The sequence below is a fragment of the Castor canadensis genome, chromosome 14, assembly GCF_047511655.1.
Source record: "Castor canadensis chromosome 14, mCasCan1.hap1v2, whole genome shotgun sequence".
Taxonomy (NCBI): Eukaryota; Metazoa; Chordata; class Mammalia; order Rodentia; family Castoridae; genus Castor; species Castor canadensis.
In genome coordinates, this window is record NC_133399.1 from 49,486,021 (window position 1) to 49,498,590 (window position 12,570).

The 12,570-nt window shown below is 58.8% G+C and overlaps 2 protein-coding genes across 10 annotated transcripts in view; one reads left to right on the forward strand and one right to left on the reverse strand.

The window, feature by feature from the left end:
* The first annotated feature begins 1,427 nt into the window (after positions 1–1,427).
* Positions 1,428–3,951, forward strand: Gpx4 (glutathione peroxidase 4). 2 transcript variants are annotated; one of them, XM_020156813.2, is made up of 7 exons: positions 1,428–1,588; positions 2,627–2,721; positions 2,804–2,948; positions 3,058–3,209; positions 3,300–3,324; positions 3,576–3,635; positions 3,707–3,951. In XM_020156813.2, the coding sequence occupies exons 1-7, from the start codon at positions 1,505–1,507 to the stop codon at positions 3,737–3,739; spliced, it is 594 nt and encodes a 197-aa protein (XP_020012402.1). In that variant the 5' UTR covers positions 1,428–1,504; the 3' UTR covers positions 3,740–3,951. The 2 variants fall into 2 exon arrangements, with proteins under 2 accessions (XP_020012402.1, XP_020012401.1); XM_020156812.2 differs by lacking the exon at positions 1,428–1,588 and adding an exon at positions 1,626–1,748.
* Positions 3,952–4,864: 913 nt separating this feature from the next.
* The window catches only part of Sbno2 (strawberry notch homolog 2), a 57,417-nt gene continuing 49,711 nt past the window's right edge, over positions 4,865–12,570 (reverse strand). For 3 of the 8 annotated variants that reach the window (XM_074054506.1, XM_074054507.1, XM_074054512.1), the window contains 17 exons: positions 12,253–12,335; positions 11,066–11,257; positions 10,480–10,637; positions 9,889–10,020; positions 9,084–9,243; positions 8,891–9,003; positions 8,712–8,783; positions 8,527–8,635; positions 8,047–8,121; positions 7,820–7,963; positions 6,993–7,087; positions 6,826–6,918; positions 6,540–6,671; positions 6,261–6,337; positions 5,843–6,033; positions 5,613–5,761; positions 4,865–5,300 (listed from right to left, as the gene is read on the reverse strand). In XM_074054506.1, coding sequence (XP_073910607.1) covers positions 4,962–5,300; positions 5,613–5,761; positions 5,843–6,033; positions 6,261–6,337; positions 6,540–6,671; positions 6,826–6,918; positions 6,993–7,087; positions 7,820–7,963; positions 8,047–8,121; positions 8,527–8,635; positions 8,712–8,783; positions 8,891–9,003; positions 9,084–9,243; positions 9,889–10,020; positions 10,480–10,637; positions 11,066–11,257; positions 12,253–12,335 — 2,314 coding nt within the window. In that variant the 3' untranslated portion in view covers positions 4,865–4,961. Of the gene's footprint in view, positions 5,762–5,842; positions 6,034–6,260; positions 6,338–6,539; positions 6,672–6,825; positions 6,919–6,992; positions 7,088–7,819; positions 7,964–8,046; positions 8,122–8,526; positions 8,636–8,711; positions 8,784–8,890; positions 9,004–9,083; positions 9,244–9,888; positions 10,021–10,479; positions 10,638–11,065; positions 11,258–12,252; positions 12,336–12,570 lie in introns of all 8 variants that reach the window. The other 5 variants (XM_074054509.1, XM_074054513.1, XM_074054508.1 and 2 more) reach the window with 4 other exon arrangements.

The window sequence follows — 12,570 nt, forward strand, 5'->3', positions numbered from 1 at the left end:
CTTGAGTTCAAACCCCAGTGCCACCAAAAAGCCAAAACTCAAGCAAAAGCAGCAGTGCCTTCCCAGAAGGCTGAAACAACACAGAGAGCCCCACTACTGTGTTACTCAGTGCTGCAGCCAGGGGTAAGTGAAGGGCTTCCTGAGCAGGGAGGCCCAGTAGGACAATGGGGATTCCCAGCCTAGAGGCCACAATGAACCCTTGGCCCAACTGGAAAGAGGCTGTGTGAACCCATTTGTGTAAGAATTGGGGTATGCACCAGGCTGAGGATTTCTGGCCACCTGCTCTACCTCTGGCAGGCCTGGGTGGAGGGCAGACAGAATGGGCTCTTGGGCTTCCTAAAATGGACCCAGTCTCAGAGTCCTGTCCCTAGCTGTCTGTGCAGAAGGAATCTTTTTTTGTTTTTGGTGGTACTCAGAACTCAGGGTCTACACCTTGAGTCACTCCACCAGCCCTTTTTTGTGTTATTTTCGAGATAGGGTCTCACGAACCATTTGCCAGGGTTGGCTTGAACCGCAATTCTCCTGATCTCTGCCTCCATAATAAGGATTACAGGCATGAGCCACAGTCAGAATCAATTTTCTGGAGAGTCAGGAAAGGTTGACGCAGCACACAAAGCTCAGCCACCCCTAAGTCCTCAGGTCAACGTCCAGTGCTGGGGGATGGACAGGCCTGCTGAGGAATCCCATGACTCACTTCCCAAAAATGATGCGGGTCTTTCTCCACAGCAGAGTCCAAATGCCCCAGGGGGTTGCAAATCAGTAGTGGGGGCACACAGAGTCAGGATGGAGGTAAGGAAATCCTGGGCCTTTATTTTCTCTACAGAAAAAGAAAGGACTCCTGTCCTGATGTCTCTGGGGTGGGACCCGAGATTAAACATTAATTGCCTCTGTGCCCCCCAGGGCCACACGCTACTTATATAAGCAATCAAGGCTACTGAATCCATCTGCCCCTATCCTTAAGTTGGGCAGAGGCGGTGTAGGTAGGGGTGGCACCGTCCGATCGGGCGCTAACGGCCCCCACTTCCAGGTCCTGGCAGCGACCCCCCCAAGCCCCAGCTTCATCTGTATTAAGAAGTCAAGCTACAGTTCTCAAAGCGCTTTTGTGACAGGCGACTTTGCTGCGATTTCCAGCCCGCCCTGATTTCCAGGAGCATCCAAAAGGACTCCGGTTTTCTCGCCGCGCTGCGGAAAACTGCCAGCTTAACTGTCCGCGGCCCGCAACGCATAGCCTACGTAGACGAGTCTAGCGTTCTCTCACGCCACAGGCGAGCATGCGCAGTCGCTGACAAAAAAAAAAACCCCCACAAACCCGCAGGCCCGGCCCCGCCCACGCCCTCCTCACCCAGGCCTATCATTGGCTGTCTGCGCCGCGCTTCCTCAGCGCTGCGTAGCTAACCAGTGGGGACGTACGTGGGCGTGGCCAAGGGCGGACCGGCCAGGTGCACCAGCTCCCGTCCATTGGCCGGCTGGGCGAAGGGAGGAGCCGCTGGCTCAAGCCGCTGCGATGAACTTGGGAAGACTGAGTCGCCTGCTGAAGCCGGCGCTGCTGTGCGGAGCTCTGGCAGCGCCTGGTCTGGCCGGCACTATGGTGAGCGCCGCCTGCCGGGGACGGTTGGGGAGGGCGCGGGGACCCTGGCCGTATGATTGTGGGCGCGGGGTCGGCGTCTTTCCACCCTCACCGACCCAGCCAGACCAGGCCTCGCGCGGACGCAGTGACCTGCCTGGTCTCGCTGTCCGTGGCAATCCAGGTCGGGACTGAGTATTAGGGTCTGGTTACGGTGTCCCAAGATGGCGGCGGGGATCGGGGTCGAGGTGGCCCGTCAGTAATGGCAGGGGACGTTGAACCGTAGTGGGTCATTGCCTGGGGCCGGGGGCCGGTGTTGGGCTGGCTTGGGTCAGGGGGTCGGTTAGTCAGGGCAAGGGACATACAGCTGTGCTGGGGGCCGGTGCCTGGGACGGCGAGCCAGGGCTGGGCTGCAGGGACCCCACATAGCAACCCCGGACCGAAGAGGGCCGCAGCGTCGAGAGGCTGGGTGGGTGTCTTAGCCCTAGCGAGAGTGTATATCGGGGACACCCCTGGGGCTGGAAATCAGTCACGCGCCCCGCCCCCTCCGCCTGCACCCTGCCGGGCGCCGTGCGTCATAATTCCCGGTGCAGCGCCCAGGCTACTACAGGCCTTTTATCCCCGAGCTGCGCTCGACCGGCCCACACGGGCCGGCATGTGCCGCGCCGGCGCGGGCTCCGCGAGGCGGTGCAGGCAGCGGAGCCGGTGCCCCTGCGGCCGGCGGAAGCCGGGTCCCCGACGCCAGGCTCGGAGGCGCCAGGCTCGGAGGCGGCGCAAGGCCCGTGCATGTCACAGGAGGGCGAGCCCGGAGCGGGCGGTGCAGGAAACCCAGGACAGCAGTAGCTGCGCCAATCTTTTGGACCTGGTGTGCACGGGACCTCCATCCCGGCAACTACTTCAGGCTGTCCTGTGGTGGTGGGGGAAGCGGGGGGCGGGGAACGCGTGCGCACCTAAGTAGGAAGTATTCTAGCACCCTGGTTTCATAGGCATCAGTCTGCCCGGGACCCTTTCCTCCCTGGGGACCCCGGGGCAGGCCGCCACTCAACCCCTTTTGCTTTGAAGTGCGCGTCCCGCGATGACTGGCGTTGTGCTCGCTCCATGCACGAGTTCTCAGCCAGGGACATAGATGGGCACGTTGTTTGCCTGGACAAGTACAAGTAGGTGTCTGTCCATGGTAGGTGTGGGTCTGCCTGGGAGGGGAGCCTCTGATCTCCACTGACCACTGCTCACTCCTTCCAGGGGCTTCGTGTGTATCGTCACCAACGTGGCCTCCAAATGAGGCAAAACCGATGTGAACTATACTCAGCTTGTCGACCTGCACGCCAGATATGCTGAGTGTGGTTTACGGATCCTGGCCTTCCCTTGCAACCAGTTCGGGAGGCAGGTGTGTGGCTCCCCCTTGGCTATGGTCTTGGAGGGGACAAAGGAAGGGGACAAGGTCTGGGTGTGTAGGGTGTGACACCCCCCTCCCCCCATGTCTCTTGCTGCCACAGGAGCCAGGGGATAATCAGGAGATCAAGGAGTTTGCAGCCACCTATAACGTCAAATTCGACATGTACAGCAAGATCTGTGTGAATGGGGACGATGCCCACCCACTGTGGAAGTGGATGAAAGTCCAGCCCAAGGGGAGGGGGATGCTGGGAAAGTGAGTGGCCCTGGTGGGGCAGGGATGGGGGGGACCAACAGGGCGGGGAGGCACAGGGCTAGTTCCTCATGCTTTGTGCTTCTGTTGTAGTGCCATCAAGTGGAACTTCACCAAGGTAAGGACTGGGTGGGCAGGAAAAAAGGGTCCAGAGCTCTGTGTGTGTGTGTGTGTGTGTGTGTGTGTGTGTGTGTGTGTGTGTGTGTGTGTGTGTGGCTGTGTGTGTGTGTGTGTGTGTGTGTGTGTGTGTGTGTGTGTGTGGCTGTGTGTGTGTGTGTGTGTGTGTGTGTGTGTGTGTGGCTGTGTGTGTGTGTGTACCTCCTTGCTCCCTGCCCCCTTACCCTTCCTTCAACTCTCTCTCCCTGGCAGTTCCTCATTGACAAGAATGGCTGTGTAGTGAAGCGGTATGGTCCCATGGAGGAGCCCCTGGTAGGTTCCCTTACAGGAGGCTGGTGGGTGGGGGCTGGTAGAGGTCACCCCTGACCTCACTCTCCTTACAGGTGATAGAGAAGGACCTGCCCTGTTACCTCTAGTCCCACAAACATGTGCCCCACCGAGCCCCCAAGCCTGCGCCCTTGGAGCCTTCCCTCCGGCACCCATGACGGCCTGCCTGCAAACCAGCCTGCTGGTGGGGCAGACCCGAGGACCTGGCGTGCACTCGCCGGAGGAAGGTCCCGTGCCCGTGGGCTCGGGTTCGAGTCCCACCCTGGCTGCCTTGTGGGAATAAAACAAACGTAGAAATTGACGTCTATGTCCTCCTCCTTGGTGGTGGCTGACCCACAGGCTGGGCTAGAGTGCAGATCTGGGTCACCTGGTCATGGCCCTTGCTGATCCCTGAAGCCCTGCCCAGTGTGAGCAGGATCTACTTCTAGCTGAGTAAGTCTTTTAAGTAACGGCTCATCCTAGCCTGTGTCCTCTCCATCTCTCGGAAGCAGCAATCCCACCAGCCTAACCTGCCGTGGGCTCTGAGTCAGATCACACAAGCCTGCTCTTGGGTTACATTTGTCCCTTGGTGTGTGTGTAGGATGGGGTGGAGTATGGTCCCTTGCCTTCACCTTGGGGAAGCTGAGCCTACAAAGAGGCAGGTGGTGTAGACTGAAAGGGGCTGAAGCCCCTGACCCTCTGGGGTCAGCAGGGCAGGGGTTATGGGTCTCAGGAGCAACTCCAGCTGGCCTCAGCTGCCTCATGAGGTCTCCTGGCTCCTGTCCCTGTGTCCCCCTTTCTGGACAGCTGTAAGCTTTGTGCTTAGAGGCCTCAGGCGGCAGAGATACCCAGCTTCTGGGTCAGAGGCCAGATGGTGCCAAGAGATGGCCTGTCTGCTCCATTGGCTGTCCTTGAGACCTGCCTCCTGGGTCCTGGGCTGTCCCTCTTGCAGAAGCCAGTGCCCCCAGGGTGTCACAAGGAGAAATCAGGCACAGAGGCTAAGCCTCCCAGCCACACCCCCTCCACCATCCTAAGGCAGTTGGACTGGATATCCTTCCCCAGTCTGGGCCCCACCTTGTTCACACGGGGCCAGACGCTGGACAGGCTGGCAGCACTGGACAAGTTCATTGACTGGCCCACAGTCACCTCTGTCCACCCTCAGCAGGTAGCAGCCATCACCTGTGATCCCCCCTTCCACTGTCCCCACAGGCCCGAGGAGCAGACAGTGTGGCAAATAGGCAAAAGGCACATATATTTTAAAAAACGTTTTTACATTATATACATTAGAACTCATTATAAATACATGTAGAAATCAAGGCGGCCCACCGTGGACTATGGGAGGGCAGGAGGGCAATAATTTAGGGAGGGAATTGCATATATTAATGGGGTCTGCCCCTTAGAGCCCCCAGTGGGGCCTGAGCACCGGGTTTCCTGAGTTTGCAGCTCTGGACCACCAGCCTCTCTTGGCTTCCAGGCGCGGGCTGCGCAGGGGAGGCATGGAGGCCCCGCCTCCTCTCCCCACAGGTCATCCTGAGTGGGCCCCCACAGTGGGCGCAGGTGTAGCCCAGCGGGGAAGGCACTGTGCTCCGGTGCCCTCAGTAGTTGCGGCCTCCACAGAGGCTGCCTACGATGGCGGGACGGTTGTGGTCTTGGGGACACCAGGCAGTCTACCTAGGAGTTGGAGAAAGGCGGACTGAACTGGATGACACTCTGCCGCTCCGGGCCCCCGCCACCTGCGGCCCCTGCACCCAAAGGGCCAGGGGGCTCTGTGGGTCCAGCATGGAGTGAGCGCAGCATGTCCTCCAGCACCTCCCTGAAGTTGATGTCACAGCCCTGGTGTGCCAGAGATTCGGGGTCAGCCATGGCTCCCTGTGCACCCAGCAGCAGTGTGCCCGGGTCTGGGGGTGGAGGCGGGAAGGCGAAGCGTGGTGGTTGGGGGGGCGGGAAGGCCTCAGCTGGTGGGCTGTAGGTCAGATCCAGCACCTCACAGGGGCCACAGGGCAGTGTGAGCCGTGGGGTGGGCGGCCTGGCTGGGAGGTCTGGTTCACGTGTGCTCCTGCGCTTGACATCCGCATCCATCACCCGCAGCTCCTGTAGCACACGTCGCACACAGCCCTCGGGAATCTTGATGCCTGTGTTGGGTGCACAACGTGGGTCAGCAGCTCCCCAGGAGCTCCCCTGCACTGCACCTGCTGCCCATCTGGTCCACTCACCCACTTGCTTCTTCTTGTCCTTGGTCTTGAGGCGCACAATCTGTAGGTAGCTACTGCTGCTGACATCTGCCATGACAGCAGCTATCCGGCCCCACACACGAAGCAGCGCTCCGCACAGCATGTAGTGGTGCCTTAGGCGCAGGCCTTGCGAGCAGTCCTTGCCTTCCTGCACCAACCGGCAGTGCTGGTTCCTGCAGGAGGAAAGATGGGTCCACAGGTCAGCTGGGTGGGGCCACGCCTGCATGCATCTCTGGATCCCTTGCTGCATATGCCCATGTCCACCCCTACAGCGAGGGCCTGGAGAAGGGACTAGGGAGGAGGGGCCCTGGATGCCATTAGCCAAAGGTCATCCCCTTCTGTGGGCTTCTTGTCCCTCACAGTGCTGGATCCCCATCCCCTGCCTCCCGCTGGTCCTTACCAGGCGGTGTGGCTGCAGTGCGTCAGAGAGAAGGCGTAGCTGCTTTCCCAGTGCTCCCTGGCCGCCTCTGGGTTGACCTGGGGACACACAGCAGTGAGCCTCTGCACCCAGCTTCCCATGTTGGAAAGTGAGGCTCAAGCACCCCAAGGCCAGCTCCACCAGTGTCCCTTCCTAGCTGCCACACCTAGAACTGGCCTGAGGGCCAAAGGTGTCCCCAGGGTGAAGGACATGGAATAATAGGGACAGACTGAGGGTGACTAGCTCTGGCCCCCTCCTTACCCGGTGGAACTTGCGGCACAGGCTGTCCAAGGTCTCCAGCTGGCTTTGCCGACCTATGTTGGGCTTGTACACAGTGAAATGCTTGCCTCGGTTCTGTTCCGCCAGGAGGCAAGTAGGCTTGTTGCCACGTACCTGGGGAGGGGAGTGGTGAGGTAGGGCTCAGAGTCTTTGGGCAGGCAAGGCTGGCTGCTCATTAGGAGTGGGGCCCCTGGGCAGGTCCCATCCAGTCCCCCATCTGCTCTGAGCAAGGCCAAGCATGCAGGAATGCTGCTCAACTCCCTCCCACCTTGTAGGAGAGGTAGAAGCCATCATAGGGACCCGTCAGCTCCAGCGACTTGGCAAAAGCCTCTTCCCACTTTAGGCCACGGTCCACACTGATCTGTCACGGCAGGTGGGATGTTAGTGGATTAGAGGTGTGGTCAAGGAACACGAACTGGGTGGCTTCCTGCTCACCTTATAGAAGACCACCTGCCCATCCTGTGGGTGCCCAGGGGCCAGGAACACTTGCTGGCTCTCCTCGTAGATCTCATCGATGCCAGGAGCCAGGTCTGGGAAGAGGGTGGACCATGAGTAGCAGTCAGCGAGCCTTGAGACTAGGGGTTCTTGCCCATGGGTTAACCTTGGGGCATGGTGGACCTGCACTTTGTGGGCTGCCACACAGCTGGGGCACATCCCAGAGGCAACTCCTAGGTGGGCACAGTGGAGCAGACACAGCCTGGCCCAGACACACCCACTAGGTCAAGCAGGTACAATGCAGGTCACATGTACCTGCCTTCATCTGCATAGCTGCCCTAGGGGGATTATATGAACTGGCACCAGCAAACTGCAGTTCACGGTTTTTATGAATAAAGGGTTTTTTTTTTGTGGGACTGGATTTTTTTTTTCCCATAGGCTTGGTGAATCCAGGGCCTTGTACATGCCAGGCAGGAGCTCTACTCTTGAGCCACTCCCCCAGTATAAAGCACCTGGCCCAGACCATTTATACCATCGTCCACAAAGTAGCCAAGACTGCCTGGCCCAGCAAGGCTGAAGGTGCCGCCTCTCTGGCCCTTGTCAGAAAGGTATGCCTGACCTTGGATTTACAACTACCCACATAGACATCACGAAGGCCTGGGGGTTGTGTGGACCATGATCCTTTAGGACAAAAGATGAGCACACATTGGGCACTATGCCATGGGCTTTTCATCTGAAGCTTGAGTTCCATGAATCATGGCCTCACAGGGAGAGCCCTCCCTGAGAACCTTGGGGTTTCAGTGCCCATCGCATGCTTCTGCACTCACCCAGGATGCCCATATCGTATCTGCCTTCCTTCTTGTCTGCCTCAATGAGGTGGTCGAAGGTGTCAGAGAAGTACTGGAACAGTGCATTCTGTTTGTGCACTTCCAGCCCCAGGATGCGGTTCAGGAACTTGGCGATGGAACAGTCTGGAGGTAGGAGGGGCCATGTGAGGCTGTGGTGTCCAGCTGCTCCCCCACTTCTACCAAGGGATGTAGATGTGGGGACTCACCCTTCTCCACATCCAGGCAGCCTGACCGAGACTCACGTCCACCGATGCCAACCGACAGCAGGCCCTGCTTCATGTCTGTGGGAAGGGGCCTTTCACACTGACTCTCAGACCCCCAGGAGGCTGCCCCAGTCCTCCCGCAGGTTCCGTGCTCCGTCCCCAGCCCCCTGTTCTGCCTGGCATCAGAAGCATCCATGAGTGGCTGCAGATGATGCTGGACAGGGTGTTGGTTGGGGGACGGTCTGACTCCTTTATTCTTCCAGGACAAGATAAGAGTTCTTGGGAACATACCCAAACCCCTTGTCCCTGGGCCCCAGGCCCTAGTGGCTGCTGGGCTCCCTCTTCTATCCACATCCCCTTGTGTGTGTGGCAGGGGGAATGGTCTTTCAACACAAAACCAGTATACAAGCTCCAGTCCCCCAAACCACACTGGAATCTGCTGCTCTACCCCCTCCAGAGAAAGACTGGTGAGCCCCAGCTCACCCCTGAAGAAGGCGGCGTCCCCTCCAGGGTAGCCCTGTGGCAGGGGCACCTTGTTGTCTGTCTGGCTCAGGATGGTGGTAAGGATGCAGCTGAGGGCCCGGGCGCCATACTGGGGAACAGGAGTGGGTAAGTTGGGGAGCTGGGGTGGAGGCTGGCCACCTCCACCCATTCCCTCCCTGAGGTACCTTGTTTTCAAAGTTGTACTTGCTCAGGTCCCGGGACTCAGTGGCACGGCGGTCTCCATGGGTCAGGGCCCCCTGTCAGGGTGAGGGAGGGAGTCAAGCTTGCTGCCCAGGCTGTGACCTCCCCAGGTCATGGGGAGCATTCCCTGGCCTGTCTCAGGCCCCAAAGCCCGCCTGCTCACCAGGCTCTCTAGCCGCTTGGCAACAATGGAGGCAAACCGGCGCTCCCCAGCCAGCTCTGAGATGAGGAAGACGTATTCGGGTGCTGAGACCTGGTTGGAACGGTGGGTGCGGCCTGGAGAGCAGAGGGGGTCCTCAGGGACTGAACTACAGGGCCACTGGAATGAGGCCAGTTGGGATGGAGGCCAGGCTCACCAAACTGCTGGATGGCACGGTCGGCACTCCAGGGAAGCTCAAGTGTCATGTGGACACGGCGCCGCTGGTTCTTGACCCGGCGGTCAGCTTGGAGGGAGACGCCGGAGCTGGAAGCCTCGGAGATGATGGCTACGAGCTGGGGGTGGGATGGGTCGGTACACTGGAAGGGGGTGCAGGTCCCTTCCTGTCCTGTGCTGCCCAGCAGGCTGTCTTTCTCCTCACCCCACTCAGTTCTAGGTCCCCAGGTAGAATGTGACACATGTCCACAGGACACACAGGGGATAGAGAGGAGGGCAGGAAGGCCTGGGGAGGGGGTGGGTCACCATTCATACACACATAATAAGTACATAGGTGGGGGCAATCTAACCAATGTACAATGTAAGGCTATTTGGAATTGGCACAATGAATCACACTTATATAATGAATATATCTTAATAAAAATGAAAAAAAAAAAACATACTTTGCCAACTCTTAGGGCACACTGAAAAAAAAAAAGTACACAGGTGTATCCCTCTACCTTTTCAACATGAACACATGGATGCACACACACACACACACACACACACCCCTGCAAGAGCACACCAGTACATATACACACATCTGCACCAGTATGCAGGTGCACACTCCCCATACACACACCTGTACAAGCAAACAGGTGCACACACACCTGCCTGAATACATGCACTTTCATGCTGCACATGCAGACACTTGCAGAGAGCTAGAGTGTTCTGTGGTCCTTGGAGCCTTGGGTCTCCTGATATCTTCGATCACAGAACTGCCTCAGCTCCTTCACACTGGGCCGTACCTTCTCACCACTCATGAAACGCTGCTTCTCCCTGAGGTTCACGTGGTCGATGGATAAGCCTTGTTCTGCTCGTGACTCAAAGGCCACCGTCCCATCGGGCCTGGATACAACACGGCCTTTTCTGCCAGTCATCTGTGGCCGGGGAGAGAATTAGCTGTTAAGAGAGTGGTAACCCAGGGGGTGGACCCTGTGAGCCTGCTTCACTGTCTCCGCACTGAGGACCAGGGTCCCAGCTGCTGGGCTCTGTGCTGGGACTCAATCTCGAATGTTGTCTCATCTGCCCACAGGGATTCTCATCCCATCCAAAGTCTTTCATCACCAGCCACCTGGTATCTGAGGTGAAACAACATGTCAGGCTGGGAGGCAGCAAAGGAAGCCAGGGCTCCCAGGCCCCTAGGCATGCACAGATGAAGCTGGGGCAAAGCCTAGGGCAGGTCAGGCAGGGTCTGGGGTTAGCCTGGCCTCCTGAGCTGAGCTGGACAGTGTGGACTCCGTGGCCCAGACTGCTCCTGTCCTAGGAGCCATTGGTGACACAAGGTGACCAGCAAGGGCCACCAGAGCCAGTCAGTGAGGCCCAGCCACCGTGCTCACCTCGGCCACGCACTCAGGGCCTCCGAGTTGGTCGATGAGCTCATCCAGGGTGTTGACCGGCAGTTCCCGGCCTAGAGCACGCACTTTGGCCAGCAGGTCCTGCTTTAGCCGCTCCACACGCTCCAGGACACCAGGGCCATGTGGGGGGCACAGGGGACCTGTGGGGAGGGGATGGGTGTCTAGGAGACTCAGCCTCACATGCCACATGGCCCCTCAGGGCTAGGATGAGTGGCACTGCAGGGAGCCTGGGTGGCCAGGCGTCCTGCCAGGTCTGAGGACCAGCAGGTGGATGCAGGCCCAGAGGCATGATGAAAACTGCTCTCCTCCTTCCTAAGAGACCAGCTGGGCACACCTTTGCCTCACCTGGGCCCAAACTGCCTGACTTGAAGCTGGCTTTGCCTCTGAGCAGTGGTGTGGCCCTGAACTCGCTTTCAAGCCTAGTTTCCCATCTGTAAAGTGAGCATCAATCCCTCAGGTGGGCAAAGCTCTGAGGATGAGCTGGGTGGCGAGGCCTCTCATGTGGGCTGCATTCACTGCCAGAAGGCAGGGGCCCAGGACTCTGATTAGGTGACATGGTGAGACTCACCTCGGTCATCCATGGGGAGCCCAGTGGCATCCACAATGACCACGTCGTCATCTACTAGGGACTCAGGGGAGGAATTGAAGTCGCTATCCAGGCCGGGGTCTGACTCAGTGCTGCTGTCATCACTGATGCGGATCACACCCGTCACATCCAAGGCCAACTTGGAGACCTTGGCCCCGCGTCCCCTTGGTCGCCCTGTTGGGGAAGTCATGGATCATGCACCAGACAGGATGTAGGGGCAGAGAAGGGGGCAGAGATAAGGTAGCTGAGCAAGAGAAGCCAGGGGGGCTGAGTGGGGGCCTGTGAGGGAGCTTGACTCTCTAACTGGGTAGGGACTCACTTGGGGAGATTGCCATGTGCCATGACCCTGCCTGCTCCTCCACCAGATGACTATGCTTCATCTGGTGTGGAGGACACGCGGTGTCTTTACTTACTGCCAGCAGCGTTTGGCTGGGATGGTGTGTCACACTGCTGCTATACAGCCGCCCTGAAGTCCTGGCTTGTGGAAAGTAGGAGGGGGTGTGAGTGGGCATTGGGGGCTCCAGAGGTGAAGAGTCCCTCATGCCTGGCTGTGTGGCCTCAGGTGAGTTATGTTTGGCTTCCTATGTGAGCTGGAAGGATAGTGGGCCACACAACCTGATGTGTGCTTTTTGGGGCTCAGGGGAGTCACTCAGCCTCAGCTAGCATGTACAGGGCTGGCTTTCATCTGGAAGCCCAGGCAGTATGTGGAGCCTGGAAGTCCTCACCTGCCTGCTGAGGGATGAGGCTAGAGGCCAGGCATTGCTGGTGCTAGGGACCAGCTGCATCACCCTGACAGCAACCTGGCTGTTGCAAACGGGGTGGCCAAGCTGCTGGGGATCAGACATCAGGGAGGACTGACTGGAGGCTATGTCTGTTGGATTTCTCTCCGGGAACTTGCCCTAGTGATCCTGTGCTGTCCCCAACAGGTGTCTCTGTATGCTCTGGCTGCAGGCAAGCAGCCAGCCCTGCCCACTGGGTGACTCTGGGCCTCTGGCAGAAGAACCCCAGCCAGCTGGCATACGCCAGCCTACGGTGGGACACAGCCTTGGGGTGCTCTGGAGCCAGAGCAGGAGTAGGGAGTAATCAGTAGCCTGGGAACAGGCACAGAAAACAAAGGCAAGCAGCATGTGAGGGTGGGCAGCAGAGGCCCAAGCTGCAGGGACTCTTACGTTTCCTCTTACTGCCCCCTCCTCGGTCCCGCTTCCTTCTGGTGGAGGGAAAATGCTTCTGGATCAGGGACAGGAAGACGCCTCTATGAAGGGAGAAGGAGAATTCATGCTCCAGCAACCTTGGCCATGTGCACAGAGGGCTTGGAGCCGGAGCTGGAGCTTAGAGATGTTCAATGCTCCAGGGCTGGACTCAAAGAGGTGGGAGGGAGCAGCGAGGGCAAGTCAGACATAGGTGTCCCCACTGCAGGAGTATAGCTTGGATGCAATGGGCAGGAAAGACGTGGGCAACTGGCCACAGCTTTCCCTCCACAGCTCTCT